This window comes from Sminthopsis crassicaudata, chromosome 1 (assembly GCF_048593235.1).
Source record: "Sminthopsis crassicaudata isolate SCR6 chromosome 1, ASM4859323v1, whole genome shotgun sequence".
Taxonomy (NCBI): Eukaryota; Metazoa; Chordata; class Mammalia; order Dasyuromorphia; family Dasyuridae; genus Sminthopsis; species Sminthopsis crassicaudata.
The window spans coordinates 222,406,397-222,427,257 of record NC_133617.1 but is presented as its reverse complement, the minus strand read 5'-3'; the positions used below and the strand labels follow the sequence as shown (position 1 = coordinate 222,427,257).

The following is a 20,861-nucleotide window of genomic DNA, read 5'->3' as shown; positions in this document are numbered from 1 at the left end:
GGTTAACTGGAGATAATTAGGGATAGGGAATGGATTTTTATTGGCATAGAGTTCTTACTGATGATTGTTTCTTTAATTAATGCAATAAGATTTTTTAAGAGTACTAAAAAGTTAGGGGGCAGCTAGGGGGCGCAGTGGATAGAGCACCAGCCTTGAATTCAGGAGGACCTGAGTTCAAATATGATCTCAGACACTTAACACTTCCTAGCTGTGTGACCCTGGGCAAGTCACTTAACCCCAGCCTCCAAAAAAAAAAAAAAAAAAAAGTACTAAAAAGTTAAATGCTATTACATAGTATATATCAATGATGAATCTTGCAACCAGATCTTCCAGATTCCAGAGCTTACTCTCTAAATACTATATAGTTGAGCTATCTTTCAACTAAAATATAAGCACATAAATTAAAATGTACACATTTTTATGTCTATAATTTAAAATATAAGAGCTTTTTTTCTTAATGGCAGAAAGTGACATTTTTTGCTAACACTTAGAACAGAGAATTTTAAAATATTCTTTAAACTGAATAACTCACAGAATAAAACAGTAGAATTTAAATATGCTAATATGCTATGTCCTACTTACTAAAATAGTATTTGACGAAATACTTTTGACAGCAGCATATCTTTGAATACTTAAAAGTTGTATAACTCAGAAGATTTAAGGAAGAGGATGAGGGATTAACCTAAAGCATTTGGTCATAAGAGAATTACTTCTATCAAAATGTAAAAGATTAACATTTTGCTTTTCAAGTACCATATATATATATATGCACATATATATATATATATACACATTCCTTTCTATAAAATATGAAATAAACATTCCTTTAAAATGAGATCAGTAGAATTTTAGATTTATTTTATATCTTATTGAACTATTAGTTTTCTTCTTTTAAATTTTTCCTTAATTAAAAAAAATTAACAAGCATGGAAGAGAGTTAGATGGTACAATGGATAGAGCACCAGCCTTAAAGTCAGAAGGAACTGAGCCTTGGTGTTCCTGTTTTTATGACCATTCCCATCTTCCATATTTAATGTGTTGTCATGTCCTATCAATTCTAAGTTCTAACTCTGATATTCTCAATACCTTGTTGCACTCAGTCCTTAGCTCATGCCTCTACTATTGCAATAGCCTTTTAATTGGTCTCCTTGCATCAAGTCTCTTCCCTGCTCTATTACATCCTTCCCTCCAGTTGTCAGATTGCTCTTCTTAAAGTTTAGATCTGTCCATATCACTTCTCTTCTATTAAGTAAACTCTAGTAGCTGTTTTTTAACTCTAGGATCAAATAACCTTTTTGGTGTTTAAAATATTTCTTGACTGAATTTTCACTGACTATTCTCCATACTGGGAATTCTGTCCCACAGCACTCTCTATATATTGGTCCCTCTGGCTTCCTTTAAGTCCCACCCAAAATCCCATCTTTCACAAAAAAACCTTTATCTGTTCTTTGTGTTAGTGCCTTTACTCTGTTTATTATCTCTAATTTACCATGTACATATCTTATTTGTACATGATTGTTTGCATATAGTCTCACTATATCCCTTGTGAACTTCTTGAGAGCAGGGTATATGTTTTGCCTTTCTTAATATTTCCTATGTACAACATAATACTTGGTACATAGTATGCACATAGTACTTAATAAATGTATGTTGACTTATTGTTTAGTAAGTTTTGAGATATTGTTCCAAAGTGATTTCCAGAATGACTAAATCACTTCACAGCTCCATCAAAAGTATATTAATGGACAAACCCAGGGAAATTGAAACTATTTCTAGCCATATGAAAAGATGCTCCAAGTCATTATTAATCAGAGAAATGCAAATTAAGACAACTCTGAGATACCACTACACACCTGTCAGATTGTCCAGAATGACAGGGAAAGATAATGAGCAATGTTGGAGGGGATGTGGGAAAACAGGGACTCTGATACATTGTTGGTGGAATTGCGAATACATCCAGCCATTCTGGAGAATAATTTGGAACTATGCTCAAAAAGTTATTAAATTGTGCATACCCTTTGATTCAGCAGTGTTACTACTGGGCTTATATCCCAAAGAGATTTAAAGAAGGGAAAGGGGCCTGTATGTGCCAAAATGTTTGTGGCAGCCCTCCTTGTAATGGCTAGAAACTGGAAACTGAGTGGATGTCCATCAATTGGAGAATGGCTGAATAAATTGTGGTATATGAATGTTATGGAATATTACTGTTCTGTAAGAAATGACGAACAGGATGATTTCAGAAAGATCTGGAGAGACTTACATGAACTGATGCTGAGTGAAATGAACAAGACCAAGAGATCATTATATATTTCAACAACAATACTATATGATGATCAATTCTGATGGATATGGCCATCTTCAACATGAGATGAACCAAATCAGTTCCAATAGAGCAGTAATGAACTGAACCAGCTACACCCAGCGAAAGAACTCTGGGACATGACTGCGAACCACTACATAGAATTCCTAATCCCTATATTTTTGTCCACCTGCATTTTTTATTTCCTTCACAGGCTAATTGTATACTATTTCAAAGTCTGATTCTTTTTGTACAGCAAAATAACTTCTTGGACATGTATACATATATTGTATTTAACTTATACTTTAACATATTTAATATGTATTGGTCAACCTGCCATGGGGGGGGGCAGGGGCGGGGAGGAGGGGAAAAATTGGAAAAAAAAGGCTCGGCAATTGTCAATGCTGTAAAATTACCCATGCATATATCTTGTAAATAAAAAAATAAAAAGCTATAATAAAAAATACATACATATATATACATATATGTATACACACACACATATATATATATATAAATAGACAAACCCAGGAACTAGATGAACACAATTACAAAACACTTCTTATACAAATAAAGTCTGATCTAAACAATTGGAAAAATATCAGTTGCTCATGGGCAGGCCAAGCTAATATAATAAAAATGACAATTCTACCTAAATTGGTCTACTTGTTCAATGCCAATCAGATTGCCAAAAAATTATTTTATAGAACTAGAAAAAATAGTAGAATTCATCTGGAAGAACAAAGGAACAAGAATAATGGGGGGGAAATACAAAGAACACTGGCCTAGTAGTACCAGATCTAAAACTATATTATAAAGCAGTGATTATCAAAACCATTTGATACAGCTAAAAAATAGAGTGTTGGATCAGTGGAATAGATTAGATACATATGACAACAATAATCTGACTACAATAATCTAATATTTGACAAAACTCTTAACTTCTGGGATAAGAACTCACTATTTTACAAAAATTGATGGGAAAATTGGAAAATAATATGTCAGAAATACAGCATAAACCTGCAACTCACACCCCATATCAAAATAAGGTCAAATGGGTACATGATTTGATTGTAAAGGGTAATACCACAAGCAAATTAGAAGAGCAAGGCTTGGTTTACCTATAAGGTCTTTGGAGAAAAGAGTAATTTATGACCAAAGAAGAACTCTATAGAGAACATTATGAAATGCAAAATGGACAAGTTTGGTTATATTAAATTTAAAAGGTTTTACACAAAACCAACAAGATTAAAAGGGAAGCATAAAACTGGGGGAAATATTTTTACAGCCAGTGTTTCTAACAAAGTCCTCATTTAGAATATATTTTAAATATTTTAAGAACTCTGTCAGATTTGTAAGAATACAAATTATTCCCCAGTTGATAAATGGTCAAAGGATATGAACAGACAATTTTCAGATGATAAAATTAAACATTTGTAGTCATATGAAAAAAATGCTCTAAATCAGTATTGATTAGAGAAATGTAAATTAAAAGAACTCTGAGGTACCACTTCAAACCTTTCAGATTGACTATGATAATAGGAAAAGATAATGATAAATGTTAAAGGGGATATGGGAAAATTGGGATACTAATACATTGTTGGTGGAGTTGTGAACTGATCCAACAATTCTGGAGAGTAATACGGAACCATGCCTAAGGAGCTACAAAACTGGATACCTCTTGATCCAGCAGTGCTATTACTAGGTCTGTATCCCAAGGAAATCATAAAAGAGGGGAAAGGACCCATATGTGCAAAAATGTTTGTAACATCTCTTTTTGTAGTGCCAAAGAATTGGAAAATGAGTAAACACGCCCATCAATTGAGTAATGGCTGAATAAGTTATGGTATATGAAAGTATTGGAATATTATTGTTCTATTAAAAAATAAACTGATTTTAGAAAGGCCTAGAAAGATTTGCATTAACTGATAACTGAGCAAAGCAAATAGAACTAGGAATTCATTGTACATAGTAACATCAACATTATGTGGTGATCAGCAATGACAAATTTGGTTCTTCTCAGCAGTTCAGTGATCCATGGTGATCCCAATTAACTTTGGATAGAAAACACCATCTGCATCCAGAGAAAGAACTATAGAGACTGAATGTAAATCAACACATGTTATGTTAACTTTTTTTCCATTTTTTTCTTCTCATGGTTTTCCCCTTGTGTTCTGATTTTTCTCTCCCAACATTTTCATAGGTGTATTTAAAATGTGTATTTAAAAAAAATTATGTACATAACCAGAAAAAAAGAGGAACACATGGCATCTCTAAGAAAAAAAATTTAATTGTTTAAAATTAAATTAAATTAAGAAGTACATCAATATACCTGCTTTCCTAAAGCTCCTTCAGGATGTTATTTTTAAAAAATCAAATTTACAATCTGATGAGTATAAGGTAGAACTCTAGACCAAACTACTAGTTTTTAGAAATTAAGGAGTCTGTTTTGCTCTTGTGCTATTATTATTTTGGAATGGGCAAGATAATGAATTATAAAATGAAATCCTGTTTCTCATAATAGAAACATAACATGGAAAAAATTTCTTTTAAGATTCTTTAGCACTACTATATTACATTGTTGATAGAGTTGTGAACTGATCCAACCATTCTGGAGAGCAATATGGAACTATGCCCAAAGGGCTACTGGGCCTATATCCCAAAGAGATCATAAAAATGGGGAAAAGACCCATATATGCAAAAAATGTTTGAAGAAGCCCTTTTTACAGCGGCAAGGAACTGGAAATTGAGTGGATGCCCATTAGTTGGAGAATGGCTGAATAAGTTATGGTATGCTATTATTGTTCTTAAAAAAAACAATAAGCAAAATTATTTCAGAAAGATCTTGAGAGACCTAGATGAATTGATACCAAGTGAAATGAGTAAAACAAAGAGAACATTGTATATAGCAACAAGAAGATTATAGGATGATCAGTGTTATGGTTTTGGCCCTTTTCAACAATGATGTGATTCAGACCAGTTTCAGTGGTGATGGAGAGAGCCATCTGCATCCAGAAAGAGGACTATGGGGGAGTGAATGTGGCTCACAACATAGTACTTTCACTGTTTTCATTGTTTGTTTGCATTTTGTTTTTTTCTCACTTTTTTTCTTTTTAATCTGATTTTTCTTGTGCAGCATGATAATTGTAGAAATATGTATAGAAGAATTGTACATGTTTAACATATGTTGGATTACTTGCCATCTAGGGGAGGGAGTGGGGGGAAAGGAAGGAGAAAAAAATTGGAACATTTTGCAAGAGTGAATGTTAAAAACTATCTGTGTATATGTTTTGAAAATAAAAAGTGTTTTTAAAAATAGATTATTTAGTCCTGATGCAGATATCTCAGTTTCTTCTTAAGTGAAGTTGATATTGAGGTAAGATAATTTTTTCAACTAACTATTTGGCATTGGTATTAATTAAATTTATCTATACTTAATGAAATGAAACAAAATAACACTGTATTTCCCATTTTAAAGAAATCAAAGAGCATTTATTTAATTCAAGATATAATAATTTATGTATTAAATATCAAAAAAATCTAACTTTTCTGTTCTGTTACTAGGAACTTTGTCAGTGTCGACCTGGTGAAGGAAATTGCTCATGTTGCAAGGAATGCATGCTTTGTCTGGGCACTCTTTGGGATGAATGCTGTGACTGTGTTGGTAAGTTGATATTTGATTGTCTTATTAATATTTTCTATATCACAATACTTTGCCTTAGAAGACAGTTATAAGAATATTGATTTATATTCCTTGCTTTTTAAAGAAAAATTGAAATGCTTCCTAAGTTGAGAACTCTCAAGGAACTTTTGCAGTATTCATTAGTACATGCCACTAAAAAGTCATTCCATAAAACTTAAAACTTTCCTGCTGTAATGTTTTTGCTTTATTTTTAGTAAAACTAGATAATATATGGATTTAGAAAGATGTAAGAATTCTGATAAAATACGATAAATGACCAACTATATTTTCAGAGGATCAGTGATGAAGCATGCTACCCACCGTCCTGAGAAAGGTAATGGATCAGGATACAAAATGAGACCCATTTGGGGAGCTGTTTTTGTTGATTATTCACATTTTAGGGCAAATTAAATACCTTGTAGGTAAAATTTATGTAGGTAATAAATATCTAAGGCCAGATGTTTACATAGATCTATATCTTATTGTTTAAATTTTCAAGCATTTGTTTTGAATCCTTCCCACTTCCCTAAAAAAAAAAAAAAAAAAAAAAAAAAAAAAAAAAGTCTCTCCAACAAATGAGCATGGTCAAGCAAAACTATACAAAGACAAAAACAAGTTTTGTTGTTATTTTTGGTAGTTTTTTTTTAAGTGAGAGGTTAGTAATAGATAATAAATTGCCAAAAAGAAAAACAAAAGACTGAAAAGAAAGTGTTCATCTTGGTCATATAGAGCCTTGCATCAATAGAAAGCAAACAATATACTTCTTAATCCCATATGTTTTAGGGCATATAAAGAAAGGAACACTCGTCTTTGGAGAAGATGGAAAGAAATGAAATACTTTCAAGTGAAAGCAAGGTTTTATTGAGAGCATAGGACTGTGAAAGGCAGAAATCTAGGGTGACTGATAACAAAAAAAGTTAATTTCAAGAGTGGAGAAAGGGTAAACAGATGGGGCAGAGGGACTAGAGAAGAAAGGCTGACCTGAATAAGAGTAAGAATAAATACTAAGGAGAAAAGGTTTTCCTTAGGTAGAATATAATTCTCAATTTACAATAGTTAGAAAAGTAGAAGGTGAATATTTATCAGCTATACAATAGAAAGGGGTATCAAATATGGAGAAGACCTTTTCTCATCTCCCAGGTGGAGTTGTATGTGGAAAGTGGGGGGAAAGGGAAGAGAGGCAGGGAATTTCCCAGATTCTTTAGGGCGCAGTTTTCTCATCTATAAACTGAGGAGTTAGATTAGAGTGACTTTAGAAAAGACAAAGATCCCTTTCATACCAAAATACATCTTACTAATCTAAACTAGAGCTTGACACGTTGCTATACACACAATAAGTACTTAGTATAAGTTTTTTGAATTGAACATTATTTTTCAGATTTTCTTGTGGTTTTGTATGAGAGTTTAACAAGTATGATCATAATTACCTATGCAATGTGAATCAAAGGCACAGGTTGCATGTTTATCAAATTTTATGACAATATAAAGATAGAAAGGTTTGCTAGTTTGCCAAATTACAACATTCTAATCCAAAAGATGTCAGCAAACTGAAACAAAAGACTGAACCTCATTTAATGAAATTTTGTAGTCATAAATCTCAAGCCTTTGGTTTTTCTGTCAGATTTATGGATAAATGAAGAATTTAAGACCAAAGAAAATAGTGCATTACAAAATATAAATTATATATTTTTATTATATATAATGTAAAAGGTTTTGCACAAAGACAGTGCAACCAAATTTGTCAGGAAAGTAGAAAATTTGGAACAAGTATCTCTGATAAAGGCCTCATTCTTCAAATACAAAGAGAACTGAGTCAAATTTATAAAAATACAAGTTATTCCCTAATTGATAAATGATCAAGCGAATGTGAACAGGCAGTTTTCAGATGAAGAAATCACAGTTATCTATAGTCATATAAAAAAAATGCTCTATATGCTCTCAGAAAAAAACCTAGAAATTCCTTCTTGAACTCAAGTAAAGTGAAATATACTGTATACAAAGTAATAGCAGTGTTCTGGGATGTTTGCTATTCTCAGCAGTACAATGATCCACAACTACTATAAAGGACTTATGATAAAAATTGTCCATATCTAGAAAAGGAACTGATTATGTCTGAATATAGATTAAAGCATTCTTTCTTTCTCTATCACTCTCTTTTAAAAACTTTATCTAGAGGATTTTTATTTTCATTAGGGTGGGAGATCTGTGTTTTCTTTCACAACATGACTTTTATGGAAATGTTTTACATAACTTCACATATGGTTTCTTAATTGTGGGTTGGGATAAAGGAGAGAACCTAGAACTCAAAAATTTTTTAAATGTTAAAAAAATTGCTTTAAATATAACTGGGTAAAAATTAAATCAAATATTAAAAAAATCTTTAAATCACTTTTGATTAGAATTAAACTAATTAAAACAACTCTTAAGGGACCGCCTCCCTATCAGAGCAGCTACTATGACAAAAACAAACAAAAAAAAAAAAAAATCAGAAAATGTGGATCTTGGAATGGATATAGAGGAAACACTAATACACTGTTGGTGGAGTTGTGAACTGATTCAACCATTCTAGGGAGCAATTTGGAACTATAATCAAAGGATTTTAAAACTTGTGCATACTCTTTGATCCAGCAATGCTCCTGGATTTGTGTCCCAAAGATATATAGAAAGGGGGGAAAGGATTTATTTGTACAAAAATAATTATAGTAGTTCTTTTTAAAATATTATTTTATTTTTCCAAATACATGCAAAGATAGTTTTCAACATTCATTTTTACAAAGCCTTGCATTCTAAATTTTTCTTTTTCTTTACCCCTCACTCCCTTCTCAAGATAGCAAGCAATAGATTAAACATGGGCATTTCTTCTAAATGTATTTCCATATTTATTATACAAAAAAATCCAGCTTTAAAAAACACAAGAAAGAAAAATAAGATTAATTTTTTTTTTAATTCTGGATGCATTTTGTAGTAGTAGCTGCTCTGATAGGGAGATGTAGTACCTTAGGGTTGTTTTAATTTACATTCTTCTGATCAATAGGCTCAGTAGGGGAAAAGGGGAGGAGAGAGGGATGGAATTTGGAACTCAAAACTTTTTTGAAAAATATTTTTAAATTGTTTTAACATGTAATTGGGGAAGAAAATAAAATGCATATTTAAAAAAAAAATAAATGTCAAGTCCCACATGTGAGTTTTTAAAAATCAGTTCATTTCTGGATGCTGCAAAAATCAATCCAAATTGGCAATAGGTTTATTACCAGAACACAAGTGTTGTAAAAAAACATCATTAAACTTTCATAAAAATGGACAAGAAAAAGTCATGTTTACATTATAACCACTGGATACATAGTCTTTGGCAAGTCCACTACTACTGGTCACCTCATCTACAAATGTATGGAATTAAGAAGAGAATCACTAAGAAGTTCGAGAAGAAGGCTGTTAAGATCTGAATTCAAGGGCACCTTCAGATGTGCCTGAGTCTTGAATAAATTGAAGGCTGATCTTGAATGTGGTATTTCTATTCCCCCCCCCCCCAGGCTGGGGTTAAGTGACTTGCCCAGGGTCACGCAGCTAGGAAGTGTTAAGTGTATGAGACCAGATTTAAACTCAGGTCCTCCTGAATTCAAGGCTGGTGCTCTATCCATTGCACCACCTAGCTGCCCCCTATAGTATCACTATTAATGTAGATATTTGAAACCAACAAGTATTAAATCATTATTGATGTTCTAGGACATAGAAACTTTATCAAAAATAGGATTACAGGCACATTTTAGGCAGACTGTGCTGTTCTGATTGTTGCTGCTGCTGTTGGAATTGGAGGCTGGGATCTCAAAAAAGAGCATGGTTTCCTGGCCCACGTCCTGGATGTGAAACAGTTCGTTGTGGGTGTCAGCAAATTGGATTCTACTGAGTCTCCTACAGCAAGAAAAGATATGAGGAAATTGTCAAGGAACTCATTACCTATATTAAGAAAATTGGCTACAACCCTGACACAGTAGCACTTATGCCAATTTCAGACTGGAATAAGATATTGGAGCCAAGCTAGAATATGCCTTGGCATGGGGACAGAAAGTTGCTCCTAAGGATAGCGATGCTGACAGGGAACTACACTGCTTGAAGCTTTGAATTGCCTTCTGCAATTAGTTCATTTAACTGACAGCCCCTGCATCTGCCCCTCCAAGATGTCTACAAGAGTAGTGGTTTTGGTCATTTTGGCCAGGTGGAGGCTGGTGTTTTGAAACCAGGTGTGATAGTCACCTTTGTCCCAGTCAGTGTTACATTTATGTATCTTGAAGCTTTGAATGAGTTCTGCCTGGGGATAATGTCTCTATCAAAGATTTCTACCATGGTAATGTCAGGTAATAGAAAGAATACCCACACATGGAATAGCTAGCTTCACTGCACAGGTCATTATCCTGAACCATACAGGTCAAATCAATGCTTCCTATTCACCTGTTCTGGATTGTCACGCTGCTCACGTTTCTTGCAAGTTTGCTGGATTGCAGGAGAAAATTAATTGTCATTGTAGTAAGAAGCTGAAAATTGGTCCTAAATTCCTGAAATCTGGTGAGCTGCCATGATTGACATGATTCTAGGCAAGAGAATTTCTCTGATTCTCCTCCTCAGGGTTATTTTGCTGTTTGTGACATTAAGCAGACCACTGCAATTGGTGTCATCAAGGCAGTTGACAGGAATACTACGGAAGCTGGCAAGGTCACAAAATCTGCCCCACAGGCTAAATGAATATTCTTTTTAACACCTGCCACCTCAGTCTTAGTGGTGGAAAATGGTTTCTGGAATGTTTTCTCAATTGAGTGTAATAATAAAGAACTAGTTAATGATTTCAGTGTATCATAAGACTTCAGGAAGAAAGGAATTTTTTAGACCATTTGTTTTGTGGCAGTTTAGTTTTTAAAATCACTAACTTTAAATGGAAGCAACATGACCAGTCATAGAATTTTGACACCATTAAGACAGTTTAATATGTAGGAGGGAGGAAGGAGGAGGAGGAGAAGGGAGATTAACTCAGGCTCCATAGGAGTATTGATAAGGAGTGCTTCTTTCTCTGATAGAGAATTTATAAACTTGTATTCAGAATGAGAGACACATTTTTAGCCATGCCGATGTGTCATTTGTTTTGCAAGACCATGCTTATTTGTTGGAGGAGTTTTTTGGTTTTTTTTTTTAATTAAGGGAAGTGGAAAGGATTAAAAATAAATGCTTGTTAGTTAAAACTGTAATTTTAAAAGATTTCTGGACTCCGTATTTTTCAAAAATCTTGACAAGCTGGAGTATGTTGAAAGAATAACACCAGGAAGGGCAGCTAGGTGGTGTAGTGAGTAGAACACCAGCCCTGAAGACAGGAGGACCTGAGTTCAAATGTGGCCTCTTAATACTTCTTAGCTGTGTGACTTTGGGCAAGTCACTTAACCCCAATTGCCTCAACAGAAAAAAAAATTAATAATAATAATAATAACACCAAGATGGCAATGGAACATAAAACCAAAACATTGAATCAAAGAACTGGGATCATAATATGGCTTGGAGAATTGAACATTAAAAGAATCCAGAATTTCTGACTAAAAATTGAAGAGATGATTTGTGTAAGGAACATTAGGATTGTTATATACAGTAAATCTTTTTAAAATGTAGACATGTAATACACATTTCCTTGCCTCTTTAAGCAAAGCCTAATCAGTCTTGTTGAGCTTGTTCCTAATGACTTATAGTCATTACCAGCATCTATTATAGTATACAAAGTGATTATATATTTGCAGCAAAAGATCATTTTTTCCTAGCTTCTCTCTTATTATTAGGCTATCAATGGTATCTTAGTTGGTGTTCATTGTCCTGCCTCCTGCAAAGAGGCTTCTACTTTGACTTGAGAAATCAGATAAGTAGTATTATCAGGATAAAAGTGTAATAGAGGACACTAGGTATTACAGGTTAATACAGTTTGTACTTGGAGTCAAAAAGACCTAGATTCAATCTGGTCCCAAATATGTACTAGCTGTGTGATCCTGGACAAATCATTTAAATACTCTGTCTCAGTTTTCTTATCTATAAAATGAAGCTTATAATTGCACCTCCCATCCAGATAAAATGAGATATTTGTTAAATGCATTGCAAACCTTTAAGCATGATCTAAATGCTAATTTTTATGTTTTTTAAAAATTTAAAAAAATTTTAATTTATTTTTATGTTATTTTTAATATATAGAATAAAACAAACATTTCTATAACATGTAATAATTTTTTTAAAAAGATGATTTCAGTAAGTAGAACTAGATTTAATCACAAGAGTATGGCGAAAGAAAACTATTTTTATTGCATTTGGGAAATGGTGCAGCACTCTTAATGTGATTTCCACTAGATCTCATCTTTGTATAATCACTTTTCCACTGGGGGTGTATGGAACTAAGAGTAGTAGACTTGCAATCAGGAAAACTTAGGTTTACAGCCTATCTTAGACATCTGTCTCTGTACTGCTCAGCAAGTCACTTAATCTTTCAGGTACATTTCTCTCCTCTAGAAAATGGTTATAATAGTCTTTACTTTTCAGTGTTGTTTTGAGAATTAAAAGAAATAAACCAGTATATCATTGGCAAAGAGTACATGGCTATGAATCATGGAATCTGATGACCTTCAGCCATTACCCAGAGAATAATGGAGAAGCTACATGGTGAATAAACAGACCAAAGTATATTACCAATTAAACATTATATGCAAAAAAGTGATTTAAAAGCTATCATCAGAGAAATATGTGACCAAAAAAAGATGTATCATACAGTTATATGAAGAGATAAAATATGGACTGGTCATGTAGCTAGGTCTAGAGATAACAGGGACATCTACTTAATATCAAGAAACCAAGATGCTTTTAGCATATGAAGTAGATCTCCATTATAAGATTTGTAATAGGATATGAGCAAAAATAATACAAAAACCGGTTTCTATCTGTACCATTAGCAGAAGTGCTCAAATCAATGAGAACACCCATCTGTTAAAATGTAAAAATGTCTGGTTTCAATCATGTGGGTATCTTTTTTAGTCTATCAAATTATTTGGCATGTATTTGAAATCAGAGAAAGAATGTTAGTATAAAAGAATCAAGAAAATTATTTTGAGGTCCTAGGCTCTAACATATACTAGGTAGATGACTCCTTGATTTAACCTTGAAACTGTAGTATAGGGGAAAGCACTGGCTCAGAAGTCAAAGAATCTGGATTCACGTCTTACTTCTGCTAATTATGATTCTGGGCAAGCCACTTCTGTAGACTTTGATATCCTTGTCTGTAAGATGTAACTGGATTAGATGGTATCAGAGGCCCCTTACAGTTTTAAATCTGTATTCCTATGTTACTTTTTTGAGCCTGTTGAGAGATCTTATAACATGGGGACAATGTAATGTAGGATCTATTTCATAGGGGTATTAAAAGTAAAGCATTGAGAAAAGTATAGAATTGAAGAAAGAAGTACAGCTTAACTCTTTAGTATAACCACCACAATGATCTAGAAAATATTTTAGACCATGCCCTGATTATGAAATTTAAGAAAAAAAATCACAGTGAGTCATATTTTCAATCCAGATCTACTTTAGAAGATAGCTCTTCTGAATGTCCTCTGACCAGAACATCACACAGAGTATTCTATTGTGTGGTAACTAAAAAAGGACCAAAGGTGTTCCCCAGGCAAGAGGTTGTCTCAAATTCATACAGAAGGGCCCTAACCAATGTCACTCTGACATTATCTAGGTATCCAGAGCAGATCCAGGGCAGACTAAGAAGAGTACTTACACATAGAGGTCATTAATCCTCAACTGTGTAGAAAATAAGGAACAAATTCAAAAACAAATAATTATGTGGCTCTTACCCCAAGAGGTAAATGGGATTTCAGTTACATCCTCTAGCTCAATCTGAAGCCTTTAATTGATTAACCAAGGCAGAAAGAGAACCCTACAGTTCTGTCATTCCGAACTTGCAGAGCTTGCCAGCTAACTAATGGTTAAGTCTTAGAATTTTCGACCAGAAACAAATCCACAGGAATGATGTGCAGACCCAAAACTTGTGCCTGGAACTTGCCAAGTTCAGAACAGGAAATCAGAAATCTGCTTCAGACCATTTTTGGGAGCACTGACAATTTACAGGTCCTCAACCAGAGTTATTTCTGATCCCAGAATAACAGTACTCGAGAGCAACAGCAGGACCAGAAAACCAAAGCTCCACTAAAACATGCTCTCCAGAAATGTGCAGAGCCTAGCCTTAATATAAAACCAGTTAGGAAGCAGACTGGAAGAATCAGCAAGCAAACAATGAGGTAATTCTGCCTAAAAACTCTCTTTGGTTATAGTAACACTTAGGACACAAGTTCAAAAGGAGAGAATGACTCCAAAACATGTACAACTCAAGGAAGAGCACAATTTAGATACAAGTTCAGTCAAAAATCTTTGAAGAAATGAAACAAGTTTTAAGAAAATCTTGAAAATTATTTTTAAAACCAAATTAGAGGAAATATTTGTTTAGAAGGAGAGGAATGAAAACAAATAAAGAATTTGAAACAGAATTAACAGTTTGGAACAAAAAGGTACAAAACTGTACCTAAGTGTGGATTGAGGGTAGGAATATCAAAATTAGAATAGAAAATAGCAGCTAATGGCTCCATGAAATAATAAATCTATAATGTAGTTGAAAAAACTTTTTAAAAATAGAAAAAACGTAAGATACCTCAGCAGTAGCAACAAAATTTAACCTAGAAAGCAGATAGAAGAGAATTTTAAAATCATTCATTGAACTAAAAGTCATGATTTCCCACACACAAAAGAGCTTTGAATTTCAAGAAATCATAAAAAACTACCTAAAATTTCTCAGATCGGAGGCAGCTAGGTGGTGCAGTGGATAGAGCAGCACCAGCCTTGAATTCAGGAGGACTCTAGTTTAAATGTGGTCTCAGACACTTAACACTTCCTAGCTGTGTGACCCTGGGCAAGTCACTTAACTCCAGCCTCAAAATAAAATTTCTCAGATCTTGTAGAAGTAGAAAACAAAGTAAAAATTTAAAGAATCCATGCATATGTTTTGTCTATGAAAAGCTATAATAAAAAAAAAAGAAACTAAGCTATGTTTGTTGAATGTATGCCATTAAAAACAAAACAAACAAAAAAAAAAAAACCTGCAACAGAGTCATTGTCCCTTAACACTAATTACTATATGTTCTTAAGTAAAATATTTATCTTTGTTAAATTTCCAAAAATTACTACTAGACAACTAAAAAATTTGCTTTTGTACTTTTTGAATCTACTTTATAAAACTCCTAAAGATAGTCACTGATTAATTATCACAAAAATAAGTTAGGAATCATTGTGTAGCCATTTAATTATGGTCTGTTTTGCTACAGTAAACTAAAGACTGAAGCCAGGGTAATGACCTTTCTTTGATTCATTTTATTTACATTCTTCAAATTTAGCTCCATTGCCTGCTTTCATTGCTGATATGTGTTTTTATATTTTATTATGAATTTATATAATTTATTTGTATAATTCTAGAATTTATTATAAATTTATAAAATTATAAATTTGGCAAGGGCTTTGAGAGGACACCCAGCCCTTTTTCCAGTATCTGACTTTTTTTGTTTAACAGATCTTTAGAGAAATTCCCTCATATTATCCATTCCACTCAGAAGTATATTAGTGAAATATTTGAGTATTTATTTTAAAGTATGCCTACATTAATAGTGTTTAAGTTGTGTAAATGTTTAATTTATCTTATGGCAAAGGTTACAGTGGTTCAATGTAAAATTATATTAGATCAAAATCTCCATATATAATTTCATTACTTATCTTAACTGTCATTCTCAAGCTATTATATGATAATAATTTTAAGAAATGAGTTTAGGGACTGAGAATAACACTATTCTTATAAAGATTTCCTAAACACTAAAAGAAATCCAAAGTCATTGTTAACAATTTCAAACCTTTAGTTTTCATGGAGAGAATATAAAGCACAAAATTGAAAATTTAAGGTTAGTGACATCAATTCAGGTATTAGCCCTACTCTTTAGTGGTATCTACAAAATCTCTAGGGCAGGAGCCCAAAATGCTTTGACTGTTCTTATATACTCAGAGAAATGGGACTCAGTTTTTATTATTTTTATGCTGCTTCTCTGTTAGTTGGCATAAATGCTTCAGTCAGATATATGTTGTCTTTGGAGATATAACTACAACTACATCTGTTTGTTTGGTGGCCTCTTGGAAAACTGTTTTTACAACAACCTTTGTTTGTACTTAAGAGCATCCAGACTATCTCTTTGAGAAATCCTCTATTGGTAAGTTTTAGTTCATTACTTTTTCATTTAGAAAAACTCCAAATTTGAATTATAATTCTAAAAACTCAATATGAGTCAGCAATACTATTCCTTGGCTGCATTAAGAAATGCATAGTGTCTATAACAAGAGTTGTATTAGATTTGCTTTGCTTTGCTTTGCCTTGGAAGTACTATGTTCAGTTTTGAGCATCATGTTTAAGAAAGACAGAAACAGGCTTAAATGGAACATGTCCCAAAAACTGAGACTCCTGACAGCCCTAATTAACCAAAAAGAAAAAAACTCCAAAAGTAATAGGACTTGAATATTTTAAGACATACAGAGATATGAATAGCACTGTACATGATAAAGATGATTTCTGCATCCAGGTAACAGAAAACTGAAGAGTTTTGACAGTTTGATTTGACAATTAAATCCTGGATTTGAATTAATCATTGCTTACCAAACAACAAACATGAAATGAACTCTTTTTGAAAATATTAGTATAGGTACAGCTAGATGGCACAATGTATATTGGCTCTGGAGTCAAGACAACGTTATTCAAATCCAGCCTTAGACACTTACTAGCTATGTGACACTGGACAGGTCACTTAACCACTATTATTCCTTCTACCTCCTCAAAAAAGGAAGAAAATCTTTTATATTTTGTGTCTTAAGAAAGTCCCTGGGCTATGTATGATGAGTTATAATATCTTCTGACAGAATTCACTCAATATAGGAAAATTCAGATTTCTAATAGTATATTTTGATTTACAAATGTAAAAAATTAAAGCCTTTTTAAGAAGCAACCAATATTGTCATAGCAATTTCATTGCAACTATTTTCTTGGATTCAGAGGCAGAATGTGGAGGCGGAAACAATATCAATTATAACATTGCATTTTACTGGGGTATGAAATGATTAGTATGCTTACCAATAGTATGCTTTAAAATGTTGCAGAGTACAGATTATCTTAATGTTTGGCCTAGGACTACAGTTTGGACTAGCACACCTTCTTTACAATGTGATAGTAAGATTTCCTAATTCAGATAAAACTGCAGTTTTCAGAAATCTATGAAGATTATAAAGATGTATCATAAGAAAAAGAAGTAGCCCACAAGCTGTGACTCAGAACATGAACTCCTTTTTTTTTTCCCCCTGCCTTGCCTGAAAATTAGTGCCTTTCTTAGTGCATTGTTGATGGAGTTTTGAAGTAGTCCAACCATTTATTTGTAAAAGCAATTTGAAATTATCACTGAGTTAGCACATGCTTATTAAGTGCCTATGGTGTGCTAGGCACTAGGGATACAAATTCAACAAATTAAACAATACTTTCTTGTTATGAGCTTACACTTGAAATGGGTTGGTAACAAATGCATATAAAAATATATGCACAGTATAAATATTTTGTTTACTTAGCAATCATAATGACAACATTAATTTGTTTTAAGTTAACAGTGTACTTAATCTAAATTATCTAATTTGAGATAGCAAATAAGGAGGTGATATATGAGGACTGCTATGAAAAAATAACTATATATATACTTGTAGCCACATATATGTAAATATATATTTGAAAGTGTATATATACAAACAATAAAATATGCATCCTTAATATATTTATATACTTACACATATCTCTAGATGCATATAAATATCTTTATATTTTATGTGACATTTACGTGTATTTACATCATGTAGTGGAGTGTAATGGCATACCTCTCCAGTAGCTTTGCTAAGCAAGAAAACCCTATGGACAATATGTTTTGTGAGATCACAAAGAGTTGGAAACAGTTGAATAGCTAAACAACATCATCATTTGTTATGTAGATGTGAGAATACAAATAATTAGATGCATATATGTGAAGAAGTAAAATGAGCACCAGGGGTGATAAATAGAAATAGATTTGGGAGAGAAATAAATTATAAAAAGAATATTATATAAAAGTTCATGGCATGGAACAACCATGACAAGACATCCACCACAGGTTACAAATGTTTTCTATTTATTATATGAATAGCACATAAGAGTTCGTAAGGAAAGGGTTTTTAACAATTAAGAAGGGAAAAATCCCTTGTAACTCACAATTAATCAGGAGAAAGAAGATGAAGCCATGAAGTGGAAGAAAGTATCCCATGCAGGCTGTTTTTGAAAAGGAATTAACAAGGCTCTTCGTGAGCACATCTTTTATAAGGGAAATTTAACTTCATATGTTTCAAACCATGACAAATAAAGGCTGGAAGAAGGATGTATATTGAGATGTTGAGACTACCTTAAAAAGATAATCTAGAAAAAAATTGGTTTTAACCAAATTTTTAACAAATTTAAACAAAACTATCTGGGAAGTTCCCAAAAGGTTTTTTAAAAATTCTAACTAGACAGTCTCAGAGTAGATAATCTGATTTTAAAGTTTTGGCTTTACATTATTGAGAATAAGCTAGTTGAGGGTTCTGATGAATTTTAGGTAGATAAACCTGATTATTATTAACTGTCAAATAGTGTAGTCTCTTTTTCTTCTACGTTTCCATTATATTGTTTATTGTTGTTTTTTTTTTTTTTTTAAATGAGGACTGGACTAGAAGCCAGAAGTCCAATTTTTAATCTCAGCTTGCCCACTTACTAGTTATGTAACCATGAATAAGCAAAGATTTATTGAGCACATGATACATGAAAAGAATAGAGACAAAAATAAAAGTTCTATAATCTTTGGTTTAAGGAAGTTATATTTGGGGGCAGCTAGGTGGCGCAGTGGATAGAGCACCAGCCCTGGATTCAGGAGGACCAGAGTTCAAATCTGGTCTCAGACACTTAACACTTCCTGGTTGTGTGACCCTGGGCAAGTCACTTAACCTCAGCCTCAGGGGGGGAAAGGAAGTTATATTCTATTTGAGGGGAGGAGAATGAGAGAACACAATATATTCACAGGTAATAGTTATATAGAAATATTAGGGTAAATGAAAGAAAAGCAGAAATTTTTAGGAAAAATAAAGGCAAAGAACAACATAAGTATCATATTAATAAATATAAATATATGTATGTGTAATTTGTTAATATAAGAATTTGGGAAGGAGGTTACTAGCAGTTGGGGAGATCAGGAAAAGTTTCATTGCAGGTAGTGTTATCTGAGCTGTTTGTTAAAGAGAGGGACTCTTGGAGGCAGAAATGAGGTAGAGTACAATCTAAGCCTGTACAAAGGCACAAAGATAGGTTTTGTGTGAGGACACAGACTTCAGTTTGGCTGGATTGCAAAGTATGAGAGAGATATAATGTTTGTTTTTTGTCCTTTCTCAAAGGAAGACCATGACATCCAAGTGAATTGGATTTAAGTGAAGATGGGCTGTGCAAAGTTGCCAGCCTTACTTTCTCCTCCAGAAGAATCATCTTGGTCCTATAGCAAATTATAGATCAGGACAATTGGAGATGGCATTGGATGCATGGGAGACCATGGCCTTTTTAAGCAAAGGTTCCCCACCTCCTTCAGTTTGACTTAGGCAACATCATTTCAGTGATTAAAGCTAGGTGAGATTTGAGGCAAAGAATAGCCTCTTACCTAGTCAAAGAAAAGTAATCTTTTTTTTTTGATTGCTGAAATCTCCTAAAATATCTTGGGATTTATTAACTAGTTTTCTAAAGAACCAAGCCTTAAACTCAAATCACTTTGGCGCTCAATGACTGGCCAACAAAAGATCCCAGACTAAGCCCCAATTGGTTATTGTTTGGGTCCTGATTAACTCCTAGTGATTGTAAATAGCAGTTGTTTCTATTTTGGTCAGAAACCCAAAGGATCTTCTTCTCCCAGATTGGGAGATAACCTTTGAGACTGGAAAGATAAGTTGGGCCCATGTTGTATTGGGTTTTAATAGTTAAACTGAGGAGTTTATATTTTATCCTAAAGGTAAAAAAGGAAGTCAGTGAATTTGTTAGAGAGAAAAGACATGCACTTGAGGAAAATTATTTTTTCTAACTTTGTCTTACAGCATGTAAGACAGGAGTAATAAGAAACTTGAGGTAAGAAAAACAGTTAGGAGAATATTAGAATAATTTAGGTAGGCTAAAGATGATGCAGGCCTGACCTAAGATGATAATCATTTGCATAGAAAGAGGGTCAAATTCCAAAAATGTACAGGTAGAAATGATTGAATTTATATAAGGATGGTTGTGTCTTTGACAGTAATAGGGAAGAATAGAAAAGTCAGTAATAGTGAAATTTAGAAGAAGAGAGTTTAGAGGAAAAAGTAATGAATTCAGTTAAATATGTAAATAAGATAGTTTAAGTATATAAGCCAAGGATTTCATTAATAAAAAGAAAGATTCCATATATGCCAATATATTTATAGTTCCGTGCGTGTGTGTGTGTGTGTGTGTGTGTGTGTGTGTGTGTGTGTGTGTGTGTGTGTAAGAACCAGAAACAAAGTACAAGCCTATTGATTGGAGATTTCCATTTTGTCAAAAGACAGTTGTATATTTCTATTCTGAAATAACCTTTAACTTCTTGCAAAATTGTTATAATCTTCCTAATGTGGCTCTCCAGAATATAGTTTGTCATTTCACAGACTTATTTTCTTTAAGTAATAAGAAATTGAATTTTT

General features: G+C 33.0%; 1 protein-coding gene and 1 pseudogene across 3 annotated transcripts in view; both read left to right on the top strand.

Annotated features, from left to right (window-relative positions):
- The window catches only part of TWSG1 (twisted gastrulation BMP signaling modulator 1), a 70,821-nt gene that overhangs the window by 29,317 nt on the left and 20,643 nt on the right, over positions 1-20,861 (top strand). For all 3 annotated transcript variants that reach the window (XM_074275160.1, XM_074275153.1, XM_074275146.1), the window contains exon 3: positions 5,864-5,963. In XM_074275160.1, coding sequence (XP_074131261.1) covers positions 5,864-5,963 — 100 coding nt within the window. The remainder of the gene's footprint in view (positions 1-5,863; positions 5,964-20,861) is intronic.
- On the top strand, positions 6,292-20,661 carry LOC141552207 (elongation factor 1-alpha 1 pseudogene; annotated as a pseudogene).